General features: G+C 37.8%; 2 protein-coding genes across 4 annotated transcripts in view; one reads left to right on the top strand and one right to left on the bottom strand.

Annotated features, from left to right (window-relative positions):
* The first annotated feature begins 327 nt into the window (after nucleotides 1–327).
* LOC119854271 (NADH dehydrogenase [ubiquinone] iron-sulfur protein 3, mitochondrial-like) lies at nucleotides 328–1,145 on the top strand. Its single transcript, XM_038398196.2, is given in 3 exon segments — nucleotides 328–526; nucleotides 528–839; nucleotides 841–1,145. Coding segments are annotated over 3 exon segments (807 nt in total). The 5' UTR covers nucleotide 328; the 3' UTR covers nucleotides 1,138–1,145.
* Nucleotides 1,146–2,490: 1,345 nt separating this feature from the next.
* LARP7 (La ribonucleoprotein 7, transcriptional regulator) overlaps nucleotides 2,491–23,750 on the bottom strand; it is a 38,443-nt gene continuing 17,183 nt past the window's right edge. For all 3 annotated transcript variants that reach the window (XM_038398845.2, XM_043513538.1, XM_043513540.1), the window contains 5 exons: nucleotides 17,609–17,766; nucleotides 16,358–16,476; nucleotides 13,288–13,447; nucleotides 9,465–9,556; nucleotides 2,491–2,900 (listed from right to left, as the gene is read on the bottom strand). In XM_038398845.2, the coding sequence (XP_038254773.1) occupies nucleotides 2,820–2,900; nucleotides 9,465–9,556; nucleotides 13,288–13,447; nucleotides 16,358–16,476; nucleotides 17,609–17,766 (610 nt within the window). In that variant the 3' untranslated portion in view covers nucleotides 2,491–2,819. The remainder of the gene's footprint in view (nucleotides 2,901–9,464; nucleotides 9,557–13,287; nucleotides 13,448–16,357; nucleotides 16,477–17,608; nucleotides 17,767–23,750) is intronic.

The following is a 23,750-nucleotide window of genomic DNA, read 5'->3' as shown; positions in this document are numbered from 1 at the left end:
AGTGGTTCTTGGCACATCTCCTTATATCCCCCTCTGCAATAGCCTAGAACCACTAGTCATGTTCTCTTCTCTCTGACCATTTTCTCTCTCTAGTCTCAATTTTTTACTTATCTTGTATTTTTTCCTGCATATTTTTGGTCACTAATTTAAATCTTTTTTGATCTCCTAATTTTTGCTCCCTCTCCACTCTCCCTACTTATTCCCCTTCATTCCACAGATAGCTAAATACTGCTTGGGGTGTGGCCACATCCACAGTGGCTCTAAGGCATGTACTCACTCTTGTGGCTGAGCTGAATGGTGTGGGAGCAAAGGACAGAAGCTTGTGCCAATGATTTGTCTGTCTGTGTCCCCGGCTTGCTGCCCGGGACAGGAAGTTGGCAGATGTGCTGGGGCTGGCCTTAGAGCTGCTGCATGCCCTGCAGTGCTGTTGCAAGCTCATTTTGAAGGGAGCTCCACAACAGAGACCCATCCCACTGTTCGACCAAAGGATGAAATGGCCCAGAACCAGCTATGTGCTTTTGGAGAGTTATGTGGCTGAAATTCTGCCCAAGTATATCCAGCAAGTCCAGGTGACCTGTTTCAATGAATTGGAGATATTTATCCCTCCTGATGGGGTTGTTCCAATTCTGACTTTACTTCACGATCACACCAATGCCCAATTTAAATCCCTGGCTGATTTGACTGCTATTGATGTCCCAACTCGACAATATCGTTTTGAGATTGTTTATAATCTCCTGTCTCTGCGCTTCAATTCTCTGATCCGTGTGAAGACGTACACAGATGAGGTGACACCTGTTGATTCAGCAGTATCTGCGCACCAGGCAGCAAACTGGTATGAAAGAAAGAGAGGTTTGGGACATGTATGGAGTCTTCTTTGCCAACCACCCTGACCTGAGGCGAATCCTAATAGACTCTGGGTTTCAGGGCCACCCATTTCGGAAGGACTTTCCACTCTCCCGATATGTAGAGGTGTGGTATGATGATGAGGTGAAATGGGTGGTGGCAGAGCCTGTGGAGCTGGTTCAGAAGTTCCGCAAATTCGATCTGAATAGTCCCTGGGAGACATTTCCTGCCTATCGCATAGCTCCAGAGACCCTGAAACTAGAAGCAGGAGACAAGAAAGGAGATGCAAAATAGCAGCAGGACTGAGACGATATTGGGAACTTCCTGTGTGGCACTGATCTTCCTGTTCTACCTTAATATTTATATGAATAAAACCTGACTTGAGGGGAAAAAAACAAACTAACAAATAAACAAAAACACAGTTGCCTGAGCCTACCAGGCCAGCACTGCTCCTGGAGCAAGTATGCCTCATTAGAGGACGCCACAGGAACAAGCATGCAATGAAAAAGCAAATTGTGGCGTTCTATGTTCAGGAAACTTTCCTTGCTTCTATTGCTCTGCTTCATTCTTCTCTGAAACCCCCAGATTGGTAAATTCTGTATTATCTAATGTCACCTCCTTTTCTAGTATTTTCCCCATGCTCTTCTCTTATTTGGTTCCTTCTTATCCATGGCTTTTTAACACTGGCTGTCAATAATGGCAGAATTGTGTGGCTTGGTGTTGCACCGTGAACTATCATTGCTACATACAGTAGAAATATACTGATATCACCAGCACAGTGTGTGTGGCTAGTACAAACACTTACACTGATCCTGTAATTTGTCAGCAACACAAACTATGGGCACAGAAAATCGATGCGTTTCACTGGCTTAGTTTATTTAAATAGATTATGCTGATATTTTAGGAATATCTATTTTTAAAACAAGTTGTTCACCCTTCTGATTGCAACTAGCAGTGTTCACACTTTATAGATCAACGAGTTAGTGTCTTATTTGCTCTGCAATCAGACAATAAAGCACAAACAAAGGTGTGAACTTCTCTTTACATTAATTGAGAAATAATTTCAAAGACTAGGGCTGATCATTCATACGTTTAACCATTATTCTGTCCAAAACTGAAACCCACAGCTCAAGCTTCAGAAATAAAATTATGCTATAAAATATTTCACACTGTCAACCTACAATGCAATGTGAAATATTTAAGTGCACTAGATTGTATCTTTAACTCATAAAATTGGACAATATACAAATTTTTAGCTATAAATAGGAGTTACTTATGGAACTAGAATTCTCAAATAACAAATGTAAATGTTTTCTTATTTACCTTCCTCACAGATATGCTTGCAAAACTTGTTCCAAAGAAGATCTTTTTAAGGAAGGAGATGTTAAGTTAATTTTTGGCATATTCAGTGGGTTTCTTTTCAGCCTGCCCACCATCTCTGTGACAATCTAATATTCTGACAGCCCTAAAGTATTTAAATATGATTTTAGATGATAAAATTATCCAGTTTTTACTATAATTTCAATCTTTCTACTTTTTTTCCCTCAGTTTGATGGAGGAAGCAGAAACCTCAATTTATTTAACATAAATTAGCTTTATTATTCACATTACTCTTTGCTGACCTTTTTAAAACAAAAGTCAAATTAATATTGTCGATTTCTAAAACATTTTATTTGGTCTTTTCTGTAATTCAGTTTATAAAACTGCAATATACAAAAATTCATCAGAAGTAAAAACTAAATGTAAAACAAAGCAAGATCTTGTTTGATACATTTTCCCAGAAAGCTCTACCTACAGGCTCAGGAGCAGCAAACACTCAGCATATTTAAAAATGGGATTTAGAATAAAATTGCACACTGAAGAATTATGAAGCAAATGGACTGTTTTTGACTTCTTCATAAGAACAGTTTATGGTTTAGTTAAAATATCCAGTGACTATTTTAAATATCCTTTTATAGAATAAAATCAATTTTGGGTCAGTCATCTTCAGAGAAGCGGATGTGTTTACTTGTCTCTTGTGTCTTTGCAAGTCTCATTCTTTCAGCTTTGGCAATCAGCTACAAAAAAACAAAAACCATAACATTTACGTAAAGGTGAAAGAAAAACTGCATTCAGATTACTGGTTTATATCAAAGTCATAATCATGCTAGCAGGTCTCACAGAAGAGAGCTAATCTTTGAACAGTTGAACCAACATGCACAGAGCATAGTTCTCTTGATAGTTGCATCCGATGAAGTGAGCTGTAGCTCACGAAAGCTTATGCTCAAATAAATTTGTTAGTCTCTAAGGTGCCACAAGTACTCCTTTTCTTTTTGCAAAAATGAAGAGGCTCCTGATAGTATTTTGCTCAGTAGCATCATAAAGTACACAAATAGCACAAAGTTTTCCCTTAATCTCTGGACAGATTAGTGTCTTTAACATTCCTTTAACATTCCATCCCAGTGTCCCATCAGAAGTGGGGGGAGGGAGGGAGGAAAGACCTCAAATACACCTTTCATAGCCATTTTTAAATGGACTAGTTCTTTGAGGCTTCAAGCTCTTGCTTACTTAACTATAGCAGGATCAAACTTTAAAGAAATAAATTTGTCAGGAATGCTATGTAATTTTCTAGAGTCAGTTTCTGGAGAGACAAAAGACTGAAATCCAGAAGGAGGCCCATCCTTTAGATTGGGAAAACAATGCATTATGTATTGCAAATCTAATAACTACTCATCTGAATGTAAACAGTACTGGCCACAGGAATGAGCTTGGGACAAGGAATCCTGAGTTCAAATGCCAGCTCTATCAATGACCTCTCTGTGTTTCAGTTTCCTTATCTATAAAATGGAGATAGTACCCTGATAAGATAGGGGCTGAGGATTAGTTAATATTTGTAAGGTGTATGAAATTATAAATGAAAAGGAGTACTTGTGGCACCTTAGAGACTAACAAATTTATTTGAGCATAAGCTTTTGTGAGCATCCGATGAAGTGAGCTGTAGCTCACAAAAGTTATGCTCAAATAAATGTTAGTCTCTAAGGTGCCACAAGTACTCCTTTTCTTTTGCGAATACAGACTAACTCGGCTGCTATTTTGAAACCTGAAATTATAAATGTTAAATTATGGTATTACTGACTATTTCTCTCAACCCTTCAGTGTGACATGATTGTACATTTTAGAAGTAAAGCATTTATAGCTTTTAAAAAACTGTGAATCAGACAAACCTTAAAATCCAAAGCTGCCTGTATAATTTTAAAAAGGATATTACATTATATATAGTATAATTAAAAAAAAAGAAAAGAAGAACATTCCCAAGCAAGGAGTCCCATTTTAACTGGCATTAACAGAAGACCTGCCTAACAACTATTTGCATCATTGACCAAAAGGCCTTGCACCTTTCCCCTAACCTTGAGACTCTTTGTCATGGTAACTTATCTTACTACCTTTGCAGAGGGAGGATAGACAGTGCCATTGTTGGAGCTCTAACCTCATTGGTAGATGAGCCACAAGAGTTGGTGCAGAGTAATGAATGTGAGGCAGTGGCTCCCCTACAGATTGAGCATGCTATATCTTCCGCACTCCCAGACCTCGATAGCCTAGCCAGGAAATCAACACTTAGTTTCTTGCACAGCAGCACACAGACCTCACCATGAAGACACTGGGACAACTTGGAATCTTAAACAAAATAATAATTAAAAAAAATTGGATATTGTTTTGCCACAGGGAACTCTCCCACTACAAAAGCAATTCTATCACCCACTGTCCAGTCGCTGACCAGAGGCCCTCTTTCTTCTTCAACACAGGCTCAAAATATTATGCCAGTCCAAGAGAGGTCTTCAGTTTTTGAAACCACAATTAACATGTGAGCTGCAAATTTTCTTCCATTTCTACTCATATACTCTCAACCCCTCTCTCTTTATTCTTATCACAGCACACACTACATAACTCAACAGCAAAGCTCCCCTCACTCCTTGGAGATTAAGAACAATAGCTGGGAAAAGTTTCAGTCCAAAGTAACAGGTTTCAGAGTAGCAGTCCAAAGTAGTATGAAATGCAAAAATATTCATGTGTTACCCTTGTGGGAAGCAAACTTCACTACTAGTTAAGTTAACAACTTGCAGATTCAGCTTTTTTTGTCCCCATTCTGAAGAAATTAAATGGGACACCACAAAAGTCTGTTTATTTTAAACAAAAGTGAGAATTTCAGGAAATTTCTGCCATCACTGGATCCATGGTGACTCACATCTATGCAACTGTTTTTTTTTTCTTCAAGAAATGTACTTTAAAAAAAAAAGTAATCTTACATATATTCACTGTACACATTTAGGGCCTTAATAAATCTGCAAAAGACAGATGACAAGTTCTACTGAGATTCACCCAAAGACACAGAATCTTATCAATTATCTCAAATCATCGACTTTAAAAAACTGCAATCTTGTCCACACAAACGTGACATCTTGCTTGCGTTCTGGAGGATACTGGGTCAAAATTGATATATGCCATTTAGTATCCACTGGGATATGCACTAATTTAACTAAATCTGTGCAAGTCTGTATGTAGATAGGCCCTGTGTACTGCAATAGCAGAAGTATAGACTCACTCCATGGCACCCTCACTATCCTCCAGAACACAATCCAGATGTCATGTCATAGCAGATATGTGGGATGAACTATAGTAAAGGAAGCAGAGACAATGCAAAGAAACAAGGAACAGACAAAAGTACCTCAATTTCTTTCAAGTCTAGGTAGAAAGTGTGTAGGAAGACAGATTCCTGTGAATAAAACCCAACCTATACTAGGAAAACTTGCACCACTTTAATGACACTGATGCAGTTATCCTAGCCTAACTCCCTAATGTAGATACACTGAACATACGTAGAGCAGGACTTACACCGATGCAGCTAACTTTGGGGCACCACTGTAAAGCCTTACCTATATTTAAAGTTGCACCTATATTGCTTATATGAATATAAAACTGTTAAACTAAACAATTGTGCACGTTCACACTGTTGCGCTTGCACCAAATGCTTGTACCGCAGCATATGAGCACACAGCCCTGTTCCGAATTGATGGTAGTGCTTTGTAAGCCCCACTTTACATCGGTGCTCAAACATTACACTGGGGCAAATTTATTTAATGTAAGCAGAGCCTACGCTGGAGTGTAGAGCGAACAAAAACATTGCATAATTCTTTAGGAAAGAACCAAGTACCAGGTAAGTCTGACGAATACTCTTGTCAATATATCCTGACCTTCAGTATTCCATGTGTCACCCTCAGATTCATTCAGATAATTGGAAGATAATTTTGATATTATGATAGATGAGTTTCCAACTAGAATTATGATCCTATGCAAACTACATAAAGTGGATGTATTTCTATACAAGATTCACATTTAACACTTATCTGTAAAGTACTTTACAAACATCTTCAAAGAATAATTTTGTGTGTATCAATTACAAAAGAAATAGGATTTTAATTCCCTTTAATGCTAAGAACACAAGAATGGCCATCTAGCCCAATGTCCTGTCTTCCAACAGTGGCCAATGCCAGGTGCCCCAGAGGGAGTGAACAGAGCAGGTAATCGAGTGATCCATCCCGTTGCCCATTCCCAATATTAGTTCTTAACTGTAATGTCTTGAACTGTACAGCCTTAATTATGAAAGTTTTTATTACCATAATTTTCTTGCTTTCCTAAATTGTGACTTTAAAAAAAAAACCGTAAAATTCTGAAGGATCTTTAACAACGGTTTGACAGTTATAAATGAACAATGATGAGCATGGCAAAAAAACAGATATTAGAGTTGTTGAAAATTGCAATTGGAACACAGACTATCAAAGAGCAGTGAAAGAGTTAAACTTATTTGACTTCCGTTAATCATTCCTCTCAAAAAGCCTTGCTTACTAATGTTAGCATTTAAATAGACTGACTAGGCTTTGAAGCTAACACCTCTCCGGGTTGAAAGGTGATGGGAGAGGGGGAGGAGTGAGAGTTTGCACCGTTTGCTGCTGTTATTGTTAGGCAGAACTGAGAGTTTATTTTTGCAATCCTAGATGAGTTACGCATTACAGGCGACCTTACATCAATTTGCACAGCAAATACTGTACTGTCTTCACAACAAGAAGTGCTAGAAACTTGGGTGCTGAGTTTCCACAACCCCAGCTGAAGTCAAATCAAACCCTTGATTTAAAAAATAAAAATCTATCATTTAATCAAAAATGGCAACAACAAATCGCTGCACGGTGGTTTTATCTATGTGAGAGCTCAGAGAACATCAGTAATTAATTATATGTAAAAATACTGCTTCTAATAGCATTTTTACCTGAAGAAGGAAGCAGCAATACAGCCAGATGAGATGTTTCCTTTTCATCTATATATGCAACTGGGAAACTAAGACTGGTAAAGAAAACCAGATGATTTTCCAGTTTTACAAGTGAAAACAAAAGGGTTGTTTTAAAATTCAAACACAAGACTTTACTTGCAGTGGCTATATGGTGATCAAGACAATAAGAAATGTAAGGTGAGATTTTCACCCCTTCTCCAGCCCTTGTACACCAGATAAAGGGGACAGAGTGGTGTAAAGAGGCTCTAAAAGCCCCAGATCTAGGCAAAGGAGAAATTCCCCAGGGCAGGAACTGAAGATGATAGCTACAAGCTGTCTTCCAAGAACCCCTTAACAAACAGTGGCTTAAGGGGTGCAACAGGGTGGGAGGAGAGTTTTAGGTAGAGCCCCAGTGCGCAGTTTGACAAAGATTCTGGGCAGCAACTTATCCCAGGTGTACACTTGGAGTGCTTTTCCAGTATATAGTTATACTATTATACTGTAATGGCAAAGCACTCCTCGTATGGATTCAACTTTTGCTGGTACAACTTATACCGGCTTCTGCAAACGAAAAACTATACCAGCAAAAGTGCAGTTTTGCCAATGTAACTATGTCTACACTAAGAGCTTTTGTCAGCACAGCTATATCACTCAGGGAACACAGTTCTTCCCGCCTCTGCCAGATCGCAGTGTTGCCAACTCTCATGATAATCATTGTTTTTCTTAAAACTCCCATTCCTGGAGTCAAATGGATACGTGATGATTTCATCCTTCATTCTTAAAGAAAAAGTAAGTTTCTAGACCTTGTGGCTGTGGAGAAAGCTTCAAAATGTGATCCCAGTGCATCCTAAAGACTCAAAAAGCAGAAGACAAAAAAAGACCAAATCTATTATTTTTACATACTCTCATGATTTTTGGTGAGCCTGACTCATGACTTTTCAACATTTGGGGTTAGCAATATTGGACTTCTCTAAGGTGCCACAAGTACTCCTTTTCTTTTTGCGAATACAGACTAACACGGCTGCTACTCTGAAACCTGTCAATATTGGACTGTGGCAGAAGCTTGTAAAGGAGACCTGGCCTTAGGGCTGGGCTATCTAGCTGTGCTGTGCCCTGGGCTATATACTTGTGCTGGCAAAACCCCCAACACAGACACAGCTATGCAGACAGAAGAGGGCTTCTGTACGCATAGCTAATATTGTTCAGGAAGATAGTACTGATGGTACTGTATTACTATGCTGACAGAAGTCCTCCTGTCGGCATATGCTGTGTCTACACTAGGGGGCTATGCAAGAATAGCTATTATGGGCAGAGCCTAGGTTCCACTGGGACCACTCTGGCTCTCAGAGCAGCATAGAATTGTGAGGGTTCTGAACAGCTTCCCCTTCCCGCGCTCCATGCCCTGTTGCTGTAAGTTCTGGTGTAGCACAGAATCTCATCCATAGACAGTAAATGTGTGAGTTTGTGTGCATACAAGAGCACAGATGTAGCAGGGAGTATCCTCATGCGCTGGTCTCCAACACAATATATGCAATCCAAGCTGTTCTATCTTAAAAATGGAGTCAAGCTCCAAATAATAGTAATAATAATAATAATAATTTAAAAAAAATAAAGTTTTTGATTTTTTTTTTTTACCATCTGGTTTTTTGAGACTTTAAGGGTTCATGTTTTCTCAACAACCACGAGGGCTGTGAGCTTACTTACTTGTAAATAAAAGCTGAGATTCTCATGCAATTGCCTGACACCATGAGCTAGGGTTTAAGGAAAACACCAAATATTGAAAGACTCCTGATAAAAACCACAGGAGCTGGCAATGCTAGTATAATCAGACCCCTTAACTTTATCATGGAAGAGCACATAAATCCTTTTAAATTACATTTGAAATGCATTGTTTTTCAGCTTTAACATACTATTCAAACCAATCAGTTTCTTCCATTAAATGTAAAGCTGTCTTGCCTCTTAGAACCATAAATCAGAATTCTTTAACTACATGCAAACACAACACTCATTAGCAGTCACTGCTTCAGAACACCAGTGTCTAGGTGGGCAAATCATTCATTTTTATTTTCTACTTGTAGCAACTGGACCGGACCCTGCAGTAACCAAGTGCTCCCTACTTTGCTGCTGCATTCGACTGTAAAGTCTTCTCCCAAGTCACCAGGATAAGGTAAGAGATGAAAGTGGAGTGAAAGATCACAAAGTTTAGGAAAAATACAGATATTTCCCTTCCACCCAGGCTTCTGATCACAGAAATCATATTTCAATCACTGTTGCACAAAAATAAACATAAATTCAGACAATCCACTGTTCAAACTTATTTTACCTTCTCTGTGCCTCGCTTTTTTTCTCTAGGTTGGTTAAGTTTAGCTTGTCTGTCCACCAAAATTTTCTGCCAGTACCGCTGTTCATGATCACCTTAACATATACATGAAGCGATAGTGCATTAATAAGGTTATCCAATATAAAGAAACAGCATTTCATCTGTCATGGCCAGGTCAACTTATTTGAATATGTATAACCATGTGAATAATATCTGTGGATCGAACCTGGCACTTCAGTTCTCAGTACAGAAGGAACTGCTGTGTAAGAACAGGTTAATCGCTTTTCATTATGAGAGGGGGAAAACCTTATTTTAAAATGGAAGCTTGCTTACTTCAATAAAGGTAGTTTTAAATACACAATTAGGCATACATATAAATATTCAACCACTGACTTTGTATTAATCTAAAAGAATATTTTTATGTGGGTGAAGGCGGCCCAGGGGAAAAAAAGCAGAGAGAAAATTTGCTCCCCAAAAATCGTCTTTGTTTTGAGGTTAAGTCTGGGAAATTTTTTGATGGTTAAAAGTTACTTATTTTCATTTTAATTAGCTGATTTAAAAAAAAAAATCCTAAGCAATGACTTGGAGAGCACTACAAACCCAGAAAGGGATCTATGGTAAAGTAAGAGTCTCCCCTGAAAAGCCAAGGTCCATCAACCCTAACTGTAATACTCTAGTCTTACTTGACAATGCTAAAATACTGAAGGCAAAAAACAGAGTAAAAATAAAGAATAGTAAATTTATAACTTGAAAAGTAAATGCTGTATTTCTTCAGATTGTCTTTGGATCTCAGAACTGAAACAGTTTAAAGGCAAGGCTTCATCTCAAAATGAAATATTGCTGCATTCAGGAGATCACAAACTTCCAACTGAACTCTGCTTAAGAATTAACATAACAAATAAACGCTTACATTATGGCTCTTAGGCAGGGGTGGGCAAACTTTTTGGCCCGAGGGCCACATCAGGGTTGCACAACTATAAGGCTGTGCCTCCCCACACAGCTTGGCTCCCTGCCCCCTATCAGCCTCCCGCCCCTCAGAACCCAGGACCCATCCAACTCCCTCTGCTCCTTGTCCCCTGACTGCCCCCTTCCAGGACCACCACCCCCCGCAGCCAATGCCCCCCACACTTCCTGTCCCCTGACCTCTATCCACACCCTGCACTCCGACAGGCCCCCCGGGACTCCCATGCCTATCCCAACCTCCCCCGCTGTTCTCTGTCCCCTGACCTCCCCCTGCCCCAAAACCTCCGCCCCATCCAACCGCCCCCTGTTCCATGTCCCTGACTATCCCCTGAGACTCCCTGATCCGTATCCAACCCCCTCACACCCAGAACCTCTGTCCCATCCAACCGCCCCGTCCCCTGACTGCCCCCTGGAACTCCCTGCCCCTTATCAAACCCCCTCACTCCCCGTCCCTTACCATGATGCTCAGAACAGCAGGAGCCAGCCACACTGCTCATATGGCGGTGAAGAAAGGGGGACAGCAGGGGAGGGGCCGGGGGCTAGCCTCCACAGCCGGGAGCTCAAGGCCTGGGCAGGAAGGTCCCTCAGGCCAGATGTGGTCTGTGGGCCGTAATTTGCCCACCTCTGCTCTTAGGTCTGGTCTACTCCGGGAACTTACATAGGCATAGCTACGCCTCTCAAGGGTGTGAAAAATCCTGAGAAACATAGCTATGCCGACCTAACCCCCGATGTAGTCAGTGCTAAGTTGATGGAAGAATTCTTCTGTCGACCTAATTACAGCCTCCGTAGAGGTGGATTACCTATGCCGACGGGAAGCATAGTTAGTGTCTACACTGAAGCAATACAGTGGTGCAGCTGTGTGGGTATAGACGTTTAAGTGTGGATATACTCTTAGGGTATCAGAGTAGCAGCCGTGTTAGTCTGTATTCGCAAAAAGAAAAGGAGTACATGTGGCACCTTAGAGACTAACAAATTTATTAGAGCATAAGCTTTCGTGAGCTACAGGCGTCCGATGAAGTGAGCTGTAGCTCACGAAAGCTTATGCTCTAATAAATTTGTTAGTCTCTAAGGTGCCACAAGTACTCCTTTTCTTAGGGTATGTCTACACTGCCCATGTTACAGCACAGCCGTGCTGTGATGTGGGCAGTGTAGTCACACTTTATCATTGGGGGAGAGCTCTCCCGGCAATAAAAAATAACCACCCCGAATGAGGGGTGCTAGTTTTATCACTGGGAAAAGTGCCGTTTATATTGGCGCTTTTCAGCGCTAAAACTTTTGTCGCTCAAGGGGGAGGTTTTTCACATCGCTGAATGACTAAAGTTTTAGCACTGGAAGTGACAGTGTAGACGCAGACAGATTCCAAGGGCAGAAGGGACCGTTGTTATCATCTAGTCTGACCTCCTGTATAACCCAGGCCATAGACCTTCCCCAAAATAATTACTTCAGTATATCTTTTAGAAAAACATCCAATCTTGATTTTAAAATTGTCAGTGATGGAGAACCAACCATGACCCTAGGTAAATTGTTCCAACCATTAATTATGCTCACTGTCAAACAAAATTATGCTTATTTCCAGTCTGAATTTGTCTCACTTCAACTTTCTGACACTGGATAGTGTTATACCTCTCTCCGCTAGACAGAAGAGCCCATTATTAAAGATTTGTTCCCCCATGTAGATACTTACAGACTGTAATCAAGTCACCCCTTAACCATCTCTTCATTAAAGACAAACAGATTGAGCTCCTTGACCTATCACTATAAGGCAGGTTGAGGCTCTCTTAAAAATGACGGTAAGTCCCTGATCCTGCACTGTGATCCCCTGGGTGGACTACTGCACCAATGCAGATCAAAATGCCAGATCAAGACCAGAGTTTGAGGATCCATTACTGGTTTGTGGTAAAATATTTATATTTACAGACCTGTCTTTTATTTGGTGCAGTCTTAAATTATTGTAGGTGCATGGTTTCTATTTCCTTTTGTTATGTTCTTTAGTCATTTTGGGTTTTATCTAGAGGCTGGTCAACACTTAGAAGTTTTACTGGTCTAACTATGTAGATTAGGTGGGTGGGTTGTTTTGTTTTTGTTTTTTTTTTTAAATCACTGACAAAGAGCTTGCCTACATATTAAAATTATTTCAGATTAAGGTGTGAATTTAAAGCAGAATTGCTATTCCAGAATAACTCCATCAGTAGACAAGACCAGAGTTATACTGGTAAAAGTTCTAGTGAGGACACAGTTATATCAATATAAAGGCGCTCCACTTCCCTAACTGCAATACTCTATACTACATCTTTATACCAGTATAACTGCATCCAAACTAAGACAGTTTTATTACTTTAACTATACCTGTATAGTCATCAGCAAGTCTAGTCATAAATTTCCGTAAAATTCATTATTCCAAACGTCCTAGGGACACACACTTGCCTTTCACCATCACGTTGTAATTATGAGGTTGAAGAGTGGAATAGGAATATGGTTCACTGCAGTGACAATTGTCCATTGTCACTGAAACCAAAAAGTGATCTGCCAGTTGAAGTTATGTAAAGTCAAATGATCACTCTTGTAAGAAAAGTTAAGTGGCCTGGTTAAGGCAACCAATTTAAAATACCAACACATTTTACTCAGACTAAAGAAAAAGTGACATACTATGTTTGAGGTTTTGACGCTTTAGTTTTTGTAGAAAAGGGAAAATAGCAACAAGAAGAAATAATGATATAAAACCAAAATATTGATTCTGTAATTTATACACGATGCAGAAAAGTATCGTAACTGAATATCAGCAATACAGTTAAAATGCAGCAACAGTCCTGCTCTTGGCTCCTAAGAGCCGTCTCTCATGCATATATTTTAATAAACCTCTTACCAGTTAGAACCTCAAGTTTCCAGTTGTTTTTAATCTGAATTTCTTTATGTGCTTTCACTACAACCTGTGCATCTTCAGGAGTTTTAAGTCGAACATGACACTCTGTATCTCCTTCCAGCATGTCAACATAAGCAACATCAGCTATCATTGCCAGAGCATCCTGTGGCACAAAAGAGAACTCAGACAGGTTAGCCTGAACAAAAATAAACCTGCAGTATTTTCAAATACTGTCCTTTGAAAATCCAAGGTGTACACAAAGGAGCAATGGCTTGGGAAATATTCTCTAAAGTCAGTTACAAGGAAGTGAAAGTGGAACTTTATTACATTAATAAACGAATCTGACGTCAAATAATTTCTGGCTAACATTTATTGAATTTTCAGAAGAAAATCTACGAATAGTCAATTTTTACTAGATTGAGAACTATATCATTTACCTCAGAGTTGTACGTTTCCCAAGAACCCAAGCTCAGGCTACATCTATTATGAATCCACACAACAGCTAACCCTTTACAGTCATTAGGAGGGATGACAGCAGAAGAATAATTACATAATGCAATAGTATTTCCATTTCATATGTTAGTCCAACAAAAATATATTTACTTCCATACCTAAATATTTTATTTAAGGTTAGGACTGTGGAAAATGAAAAGAAAAAGCTCAAGAATGGTGAACAAGTTAGGAAATCAGTACATGGAACACTACGGTGGATACTGGAGTTCCTTTTCTCCTATACCAAATGATCTCTGCCTGAAAACTGACACCAGCAGCAGAAGAAGGAAGAGTCACACACACTCTTTCAATCAAATACCTTACCTGTGAAACTTGCTGTGAGGGAAATTAACTGGTATCACTCATTCCTAGTCATTTTCATTCACAGCAGGTACTTACTTTAAGCAAAAATGTTTCTATGCAAGAATTAGGCACTACTTTTAACCCTCCAGCTGCAAGGCTGAATCTTAAAACTCCCCAGCACCTAGGTTGATAAGACCATGTGTGATCCAAACAAAACCTTTTCACCCTTAAGTTTGGTATTCCCACTTAAGATTTCCACAGAAAATTATTCAGACTACCAAAATTAATTTTACAAGAATATTTGTTTCAGAGTAGCAGCCGTGTTAATCTGTATTCGCAAAAAGAAAAAGGAGTACTTGTGGCACCTTAGAGACTAACAAATTTATTAGAGCATAAGCTTTCGAAGTGAGCTGTAGCTCACGAAAGCTTATGCTCTAATAAATTTGTTAGTCTCTAAGGTGCCACAAGTACTCCAAGAATATTTGTGTGTGACATTTTGTAAAATGTTATGTCTACTCTGTTTATTCTCTAGTCTCCATAGTTAAGACGGGGAGTGACTTTCTATTATAATTCATATTTTCACAGTCCTTTCTTTTCCAGAGAATTTTCATGCTTAGTCACAGGTCAGATCATTTATTTTTTAAGACTGATGCAAATCAGGCAAGTAATTTGATTTACATATCTGAAAATACCAGAGTCTAACACAGTTTAATTTCATCTACACAAACAAGACCAAAACTTTGTTATCCCCTTGACTATATTACATCATGTTGTAACACAAACCCCTGACACAATAAAACATGTAAGAGCAGACAAACGCTGAATAGCGCTTAGCTATTACAAATGATGAGTGAGGGGGAGGGAGGAGGTCAGACATTCTCTCATTAATGTCTCTTGGCTCTTAGGTAGCTGCTTATAAATACCTAAATAGATAAGACTGATTCAGTTGAAAGCATATCACCAATTTGTTTTCAGAGAGAGAGATATGGCCCAGATCTTGCAAAAATTTACGCACATGCTGAAGTTTTGACATTTATGATTAGCCACCCTGACTTCAATTGTATTATTCACAGGATTGTAAAATTAAGCAATTGCATAAGTCTTTGCAAGACCAGGGCTGAAACAGTTTTCTCATTGCCTTAAATGATCTACAGAGTATTCATTCCAATACTGCCAATATAACATAATGAATGCTTTCCAAACAGTAAACAAGTATTAAACCTTCTGATTTAAGTGTCATAAAAGAAATGATTCAGTCCATATAATAATTCAGGGCCCTAACTACACAAAAAGAACCAGCATAGACTAATACTTCATATATTAGTATGCCAGGGCTTCAGAAATGGAGGTTTCCTATTTTAATTAGGGGCAAGTGATAAAAATGACCATCAGTTTCTGTGTTTCCCCAAACAGGCACAAGTTCATGTCTCTATTTATTCTTTCTTAACTCAACCAAAAATACAGAAGAAGCTGCAAGTTGAATATAATAAAAAAAAGAATGCTGTCCTCTATCACGTCACAGCGCTACAAATTTATATTAAGTTTTGTGTAAACTAAGGCCAAAATACCAATTTGACAAGCACAAAAATAAGTAACACTAACATATGGCTATATGTAGTTTGATAAATGAAATAACATGCAACATAAATGGCATTTTTAGAATAACTGAGTGTCACCTAGGGAAATATTTTATGACTCTCATTCAGGCAGCACTTTATTGGCCTCAAGTTCCTATTAGATGAACAAACCTTATTAAGTAAAAAAAAAGTTCAGTAAAAAATTACTGGCACATTATTTTTAATAGAGATTATTCTATATTAAGCAAATATCATCCATTTTGCCTTTATATGAAGTAACAACAGTTTACCAGTAACTTAAATAGTTATTTTGTTTGTTTTCTTAACAATACAGAATTCAACTGATGTTTGTCATACCTACATTGCAAGAGCAGTCAGGGCTGGTGATGGAGGGAGAAAACAACTCACCCCCAGTATAAAGTAAATCTGTTTTATAAAACTTATTTTCGTGGTAAACTTGACTTCTCTGGAAGAGTGCTTTCCTCTGCCTAAAGCTTTTATTACTTTTGGTTTTGATATAGGTTCTCTCAACTTGGTTCTGCTTTAATGAAATCTTCCATTAATGGGTACTATTCAGAAATATGTATACAGCTAGTTGCCAGATAGAAATTCAATATGACTTGTTTAAATGGCATTCAATCATTTTCAGGATGGTATAAGGGGAAAGGATAACAGCTGCCCTGAGGTTACAAAGGCATTACCTTGATGTGTTTCCTGCCTGGTAGGGGTTCGGTGCTAATGATCTTCACAATTACTCCATTCACAAACTGTGGTCCCATTGTGTTAGCTTTCTCAGGGGGGCCAGAATCTTCACTGGTGGCTGTTAATTTGAAGAGGAAAAGAGCATAATGAAAGTTCACATATATTAACTTGACAAACACAAGATAACCACAAAAATCACACAAACAATGCAATAAATATTGTGGTGGTGTTCAGACAGTGAATGAAACAACAGATACCAAACACTGCTGCAATGGATATATACTTAGTTAGTTTGGATCAGTTTATATATATATGGCTATTGATGGCAGTGACTCCTATTTCAAAAGATAAAAACCAAAGTGACAATACCAGGTGGCATAATGAATGAATCAATTAGAAATCCCTCCTAAAAAAAAAGGCCATATACAAATCCTTTTGCAGTTTTAAACACAACCTATGGTAAGGATCTTTGCACCCCAAATCCTGAAGAGTGCTGAAAAAGGTTTAACGCTCCTAGGCTAGAAGTTTGTGGACAGAAGTCCAGGGGATCCAGTGCAACCCAGTAACAGTGTAAGGCACTTTTCTTTATTATTGTTGGAAAAATGTTTTAGTGTAGTTCTTGTGAGTTAATAGGTACAAACAGTATACAGTACCTTTGTCACTAAACAGGGTGAATCATAACCTGATCTGTTTCTACCATATAGTTTTGTAAACCTGTCTGGAACACTGTTTATCCCATCTAAACTGATCACAGAAACCTTGCTAGCATTGTACTGTCAATAACTGTGTTGAAACATGGTTCTGACTACCATGGAGGCACTGCTTATATAGACAGGCCTTAAATGGAAACTACCGCAATACATGTGTTAGTTTACTATGAAATATCATCATTAAATTAAACTAAACGTCTCAAAACCAAAGATCCTTTTGTAATCTTGGATTATTTTCTAAATAATTTGATTATTCATTAATTCAGATAATGCAATAAATCATAATCAGTATAAATACAATTTATTTTATATAACATAGCTCCTTTAATATGAAGTGTTGTAAAAGCTTTATTTCACTCTGCCTTATCCATTCAGAGAAGTCAGTACACTGTGGAACTATTTTGATATAGATCTATTCTCCAGTTCTATTAGAATATCAAACTCTAAAGACCACCAACTGCATTAAAAAAAAACAAACAAACCAAAAAAAAAACAACCCCATCATAAACCACACAATATAAAGACCAGAAAAACCTTTACATTTGACATTTTTTGTTTGAGGACGCTTTTGTACACCTCTATCTGCTTCCATCTTCTCCACACACTCAGATTTGATTTGGGACATTGTTTTCTTTAAGGAAGCCATGCTGGCTTTTTGAAGGGCCAAATATTCTTGCTTCAGATCCATCCATTCACTCCTACATAAGACAAAAAGATTTAGGAATAAAAATGTCAATACTTGTGCAAAAATAATTAGACTTAGAAAAGCCATTGCAAACATGAAGACAAAATTATGATATTATTTGTATTACTGCAGAGTCTGGGAGCTCTAGTCTTGGACCAGAACCCCAGCTAGGTGCTGTACAAACACAGAACAAAAAGACTGTTCCTGCCCCCAAAAATATAATCTAAGTATAAGACAAGAGACAACAGACAGAGACAGATGGGGTAGCACAAGAGAACAAGACAATATTGGTCAGCATGATAGGCAGTGGTCTCAGTATATCAACAGTTTTCAGAGTAGCAGCCGTGTTAGTCTGTATTCGCAAAAAGAAAAGGAGTACTTGTGGCACCTTAGAGACTAACAAATTTATTAGAGCATAAGCTTTCGTGAGCTACAGCTCACTTCATCGGATGCATTTGGTGGAAAAAACAGAGGAGAGATTTATATACACACACACACACACACACACACACACACACACACACACACAGAGAACATGAAACAATGGGTTTATCATACACACTGTAAGGAGAGTGATCACTTAAGATAAGCCATCACCCACAGCAGGGGGGGGAAAGGAGGAAAACCTTCCATGGTGACAAGCAGGTAGGCTAATTCCAGCAGTTAACAAGAATATCAGAGGAACAGTGGGGGGTGGGGTGGGGGGAGAAATACCATGGGGAAATAGTTTTACTTTGTGTAATGACTCATCCATTCCCAGTCTCTATTCAAGCCTAAAGTTAATTGTATCCAGTTTGCAAATTAATTCCAATTCAGCAGTCTCTCGTTGGAGTCTGTTTTTGAAGCTTTTTTGTTGAAGTATAGCCACTCTTAGGTCTGTGATCGAGTGACCAGAGAGATTGAAGTGTGAATTATAACATTCAAAAACCAGTTGGAGAACACTTCAATCTCTCTGGTCACTCGATCACAGACCTAAGAGTGGCTATACTTCAACAAAAAAGCTTCAAAAATAGACTCCAACGAGAGACTGCTGAATTGGAATTAATTTGCAAACTGGATACAATTAACTTAGGCTTGAATAGAGACTGGGAATGGATGAGTCATTACACAAAGTAAAACTATTTCCCCATGGTATTTCTCCCCCCACCCCACCCCCTACTGTTCCTCTGATATTCTTGTTAACTGCTGGAATTAGCCTACCTGCTTGTCACCATGGAAGGTTTTCCTCCTTTCCCCCCCCTGCTATGGGTGATGGCTTATCTTAAGTGATCACTCTCCTTACAGTGTGTATGATAAACCCATTGTTTCATGTTCTCTGTGTGTGTGTATATAAATCTCTCCTCTGTTTTTTCCACCAAATGCATCCGATGAAGTGAGCTGTAGCTCACGAAAGCTTATGCTCTAATAAATTTGTTAGTCTCTAAGGTGCCACAAGTACTCCTTTTCTTTTTGTATATCAACAGTCTAACTGTTATCAAATTTTTGTAGGCATGATGAAAAAGACAAGTATTGAGGAGGGTTTTGAAGGAGGATAATGAGGTAGCTTTGAAGATGTTTATGGGGAGTGCTCCCCCAGCGCAAAGCACAATATGGAAAAGGCACAAGGGTGCTTGTTTGAAAAATTAACAAGTGGGCAATGGAGCACCATGGACTGATTGGAGGTGACAGTCAACATCTTGATAGCAAATTAGAGTGGGGATAGGCTGACATAGTCAAAATGACTTGCAAATAAAATACACAAACTATAGCTGACATCAGGGGGCAGATGCTCAGTTGGTGTAAATTGGAGCTATGGCAATATATACCAGCTGAGGTTCTCCCCTGTTGTGCTTAATGGCCTCCCCATCTTTTTATATAGCTGTCTAGGGCCTGATGGTTATCTGACTAAATTACCACTTCATTTTATCTTCTAAATGGCCTAAATAAATACTAACAGGAGAACAAAAATTACTAAAAAATTAAGAGAGATTGCCAAATGTATTACATCTTCAGAAAGCATTCTGAATGCTTTGGTAAATCAGACATATTATTTGGAACTGGAATTACACAGAGCACAGACACTAATGCAGTACTGATTGGTTCACTGAGCCCTCTTTAGTTTTATTAAGATAATGCAGAAGTAAAAAGAAAATGGTACAGAGTTCAGTCTACATTAAAACTTAGTCACTTTTCTCTAGAAAATTCACTGATTAAAAAAACTGGTTAAACTCACCCTCCCCCCCCAAATCTATAGAGATAAGAACATTCCTTACTATTCAAATGCATTGAGTTTTTAAAAAAATCCACACTGCATGGAAGCAATTTATATATTTACATACATTTAACATGGAGATGTTTCTGCAAACAGCTAGAGCTTTGCTCCAAAGAAACACAATGCCTATAGTGCCACTGTGAGAACGACTCATTGTTACCCTAATCTGTGCTATCAAACAAGCTGATAGGGGATTTTTAAAGAGGAGGATATCTTGCGGTAATGGTTTTAGCTGTTAACATTGACAACTGTATACTTCAAAAAAGCATCTAGCTCACCCAGGATCATACGTTCTCACAGAGCAAAGACATTAAAATAACAAAAGAGCCATGTAATGATTCTTTGAGATAAAAAGGCAACAGCCACTCTGTAGTAAGGTATGGTATAAATAAGAGCCTGAGGAGACACTCCCTGTTAACTAGATTGAAAAGGAAGAGAAGACCATGGGGAATGAGCCAGGCAAGTAATTCAATGTTTATAATGTTTTTCTGAAGCATTTCTACTATGCAATAATGAACAGAAATGTCATATTCTTGTGTTATATTTTATGCAGCAGGTGTACTAAACTGGTGGAAAAGGATAACAGACACTGCAAAGTACTGGTTTACATGGACCCCTTCTACTTTAACATGGAGGTGCTTTCTGTGACTATAAAAAGTAAGTGCTTCCATGTTTTAGTAGAGGTGAATCCTAATCTCAGTCCTGGAATATGCATATGGAAAAACAGGAACCTTGCCTCTGCTCTTGTGTCACAGGATTTGTTGACCCATAAAAGGAAATAAACACAACAAGAGGAAAAATAAGAAATCATGTTTACCTATTGTGTAAAATCTCTTATTATACAATAGTTGGTATTCAGACAAGACCAGTATATGGGTCAGGTAAATTATATTTATATTTTAAAAAATTAGTATGATTTTGCTGGTCAACTTATTTAATTGAGAGTATGTTGTAATTAATATTAATGATTAATTACAAGTGAGGTATTTACTGACAACTTTTAAAGGACCCTCTTTGCTTTAACATGCGGGGTACCTGCTGCCTAGAAAAAGTGCTTCTATGTTTCAGTGGTGGTGGATCCTAGTGTCTTGAATTTATGACACTTCTAGAAAATAGACTGATCACAACTCAGAAAGCAAACTAAAATGTGCAAAAAAGTAACAAATGCTAGCAAGTCTGTACTTTAAAATATCAACCCTTATTGTTTGTACTTCAAAACTTCAGATTTTTCACAACAGTAATGCTGCCTAAAGATTACATTTTATATATTACTCTACTATTAAAAATACTCTGAATGTGCATGCTATATATATTTTAACAAATTCGTATATGTAGTTATATTTTACAGAAAAAAGAGGCATAACAGAAGTCTGCAGTCTCAGCTTAAAGGACCTCCACTACTTTAATGTGGAAGTACTTGCTTTGCTCCTGAAAAAGTAAGTGCTTCCATGTTTTAGTGATGGTGAATCCTAATTTTTCAACTGCAGAACATCTACACTGAAAAAAAAAAATGCCCATTTCCACAGAAAGCATTTGATGTGGAAATCTAAGAGGACTACAGATTTACAGTATTGTAATTAATATGTAGCAAAAACATTCCATGCATTGTAGATATGAACTATACAAAAATACCCTACCATAGTAATTTAAAACATTTACTCTAAGGGAGAAATCCTGCCCATATGAGGTAAGTAGCACTTAGACAGAATCTATGGCTTTGACTGGCATCATGACATAAAATATGAAATTCTCTGGGGGCAGGGGGAAGTCAATGCTCTGTTTTTCTCTACACAGCATTAATGCATCTCTATATACAAAGTTAGTTTCTCTTTTCATAACAAAAATAGTCTTTGTTGTAAAGGACCCCCTCTACTTTAACATGGAAGTACTTGCTGGATCTTGAAAAAGTAAGTGCTTCCATGTTTTAGTTGTGGTGAATCCTAATTGCTTATTTACAGATCAATTACACAGCAGAAAATGCTGTTTTAAGTACACTGATTATCTGGAGGCCACCCCAAGTTGGAATGTTTGTGTTTGATAGTTTGTTGTTTGTATTTGATAGTACTGTATTTTGGGGCTTTTCTACCTATTTTTTGTATTTTCCAGGTAGCATACAACACACAGAGCCACAGATAGCTGTTTTTTAAATCCAATGAGATGTTGGTATTAAGAGTATTAGAAGGAATGTAAATAAACAGAACTACTCAATTGACATTTTCTATACTACTGTCTATTATAAAAGGAGAATAGCAATTATTATATGAAAAATACTTATTTTTAGTGGATTTTTTAAAATTTTACTTTTAAATAAATGGCAACATTTTTAAAGAGTTTTAAGTTTTACTGAGCTACATACGGGACTCCATGATGCAACATATATATTTTTTGTTTTTTTAATTTGAATAGTCTGTTTTGTTATCTGAAGTTCGCTGTAAATACCTCTTGTAAAATATCTTAACTGCAGGCCACTACTGTTGCTAATATGCAACTCTGTTGTGTAAAAGCTGGAATTGCACTTTAGCAATGGTGATGGACTGTAAGACATACAAAATAGATATTACAGGAAATAGCAATTTAATACTGGACAAATTAGTGAAAGAAAAAGATGTTCTCAGATAAATATCAAAAGATGCATTGTATTCAATATGTAATTTCACAGTTTGGCAATATTTAATAAAGTATGTAAAACTTTAGAAACTTGTGATATTTTACTGGACAGTTTTTATTTGCAAATTTCACACAAAGTGAACAGTGGTAAAAGTATGCACATTCACATATACCATTATGACAAAACAAGACTACATTTAAATTTGGCTTACTATATAACAGTTTAAACATATGTAAAAGATCCTGCTTATAAACTTGTTTCTGGGGATTAATTTGGTCTGTTCACTTGTAGAATATACTGATCAACAATCATGAACAATTCAAATTTTGATCTTGAAAGGATCTAAGAAAGTACAACATAGTTATCCACAATTCTTTAAAAGTATCCTTTTTGAAGGAATCCCATTAAATTCAAACAAACATGTAAATTTAACTTATTGAAAGAATAAATTGAAAACCTGAAATTCAATCCTGAACATCCTGAACATTTACTATCTCAGGCACTTTAATTCCTTTAATAGGAAGGAAAAAAGCATGGTCCATAAACTGAAAGGGTGCAACACTGGTGTAATTTAGTCCTCTCAGTTTACATGAAGAAAAAGCAGACCTGTCTGCCTCAGGCAAACTGTATAATGCCATCAAGTACAGACCAGAGTTTTATCTAGTTCAGTATCCAACAGTGGTCAATGAGAGATTCTTAATTAGGTTTAAGAGTAGCAGCCGTGTTAGTCTGTATTCGCAAAAAGAAAAGGAGTACTTGTGGCACCTTAGAGACTAACAAATTTATTAGAGCATAAGATTTCGTGAGCTACAGCTCTGATGAATCCGATGAAGTGAGCTGTAGCTCACGAAAGCTTATGCTCTAATAAATTTGTTAGTCTCTAAGGTGCCACAAGTACTCCTTTTCTTAATTAGGTTTAAGAAGCTTCCATAATGAACCTAATTGTGGGGAAGAGGAGGGGTTAATCTGTATCCCAGCTAGTGATCAACATATGCTGTGAGAACTGTAGCCCTTAAAATTTTACTGAAAGTTTACTTGCCACAAAGACAGAAGGGTTCTATGTATTTTTCATTATCTGAAATATAGCTAACATCCCACCATATGGTGGAAACAATATTTTCCCCATTACTACACCTAA

The sequence above is a fragment of the Dermochelys coriacea genome, chromosome 4 (assembly GCF_009764565.3).
Source record: "Dermochelys coriacea isolate rDerCor1 chromosome 4, rDerCor1.pri.v4, whole genome shotgun sequence".
In the NCBI taxonomy this organism is placed as follows: domain Eukaryota; kingdom Metazoa; phylum Chordata; order Testudines; family Dermochelyidae; genus Dermochelys; species Dermochelys coriacea.
Note: the sequence above shows the minus strand (reverse complement) of the source record. Positions and strands in the feature narration are given on the sequence as shown.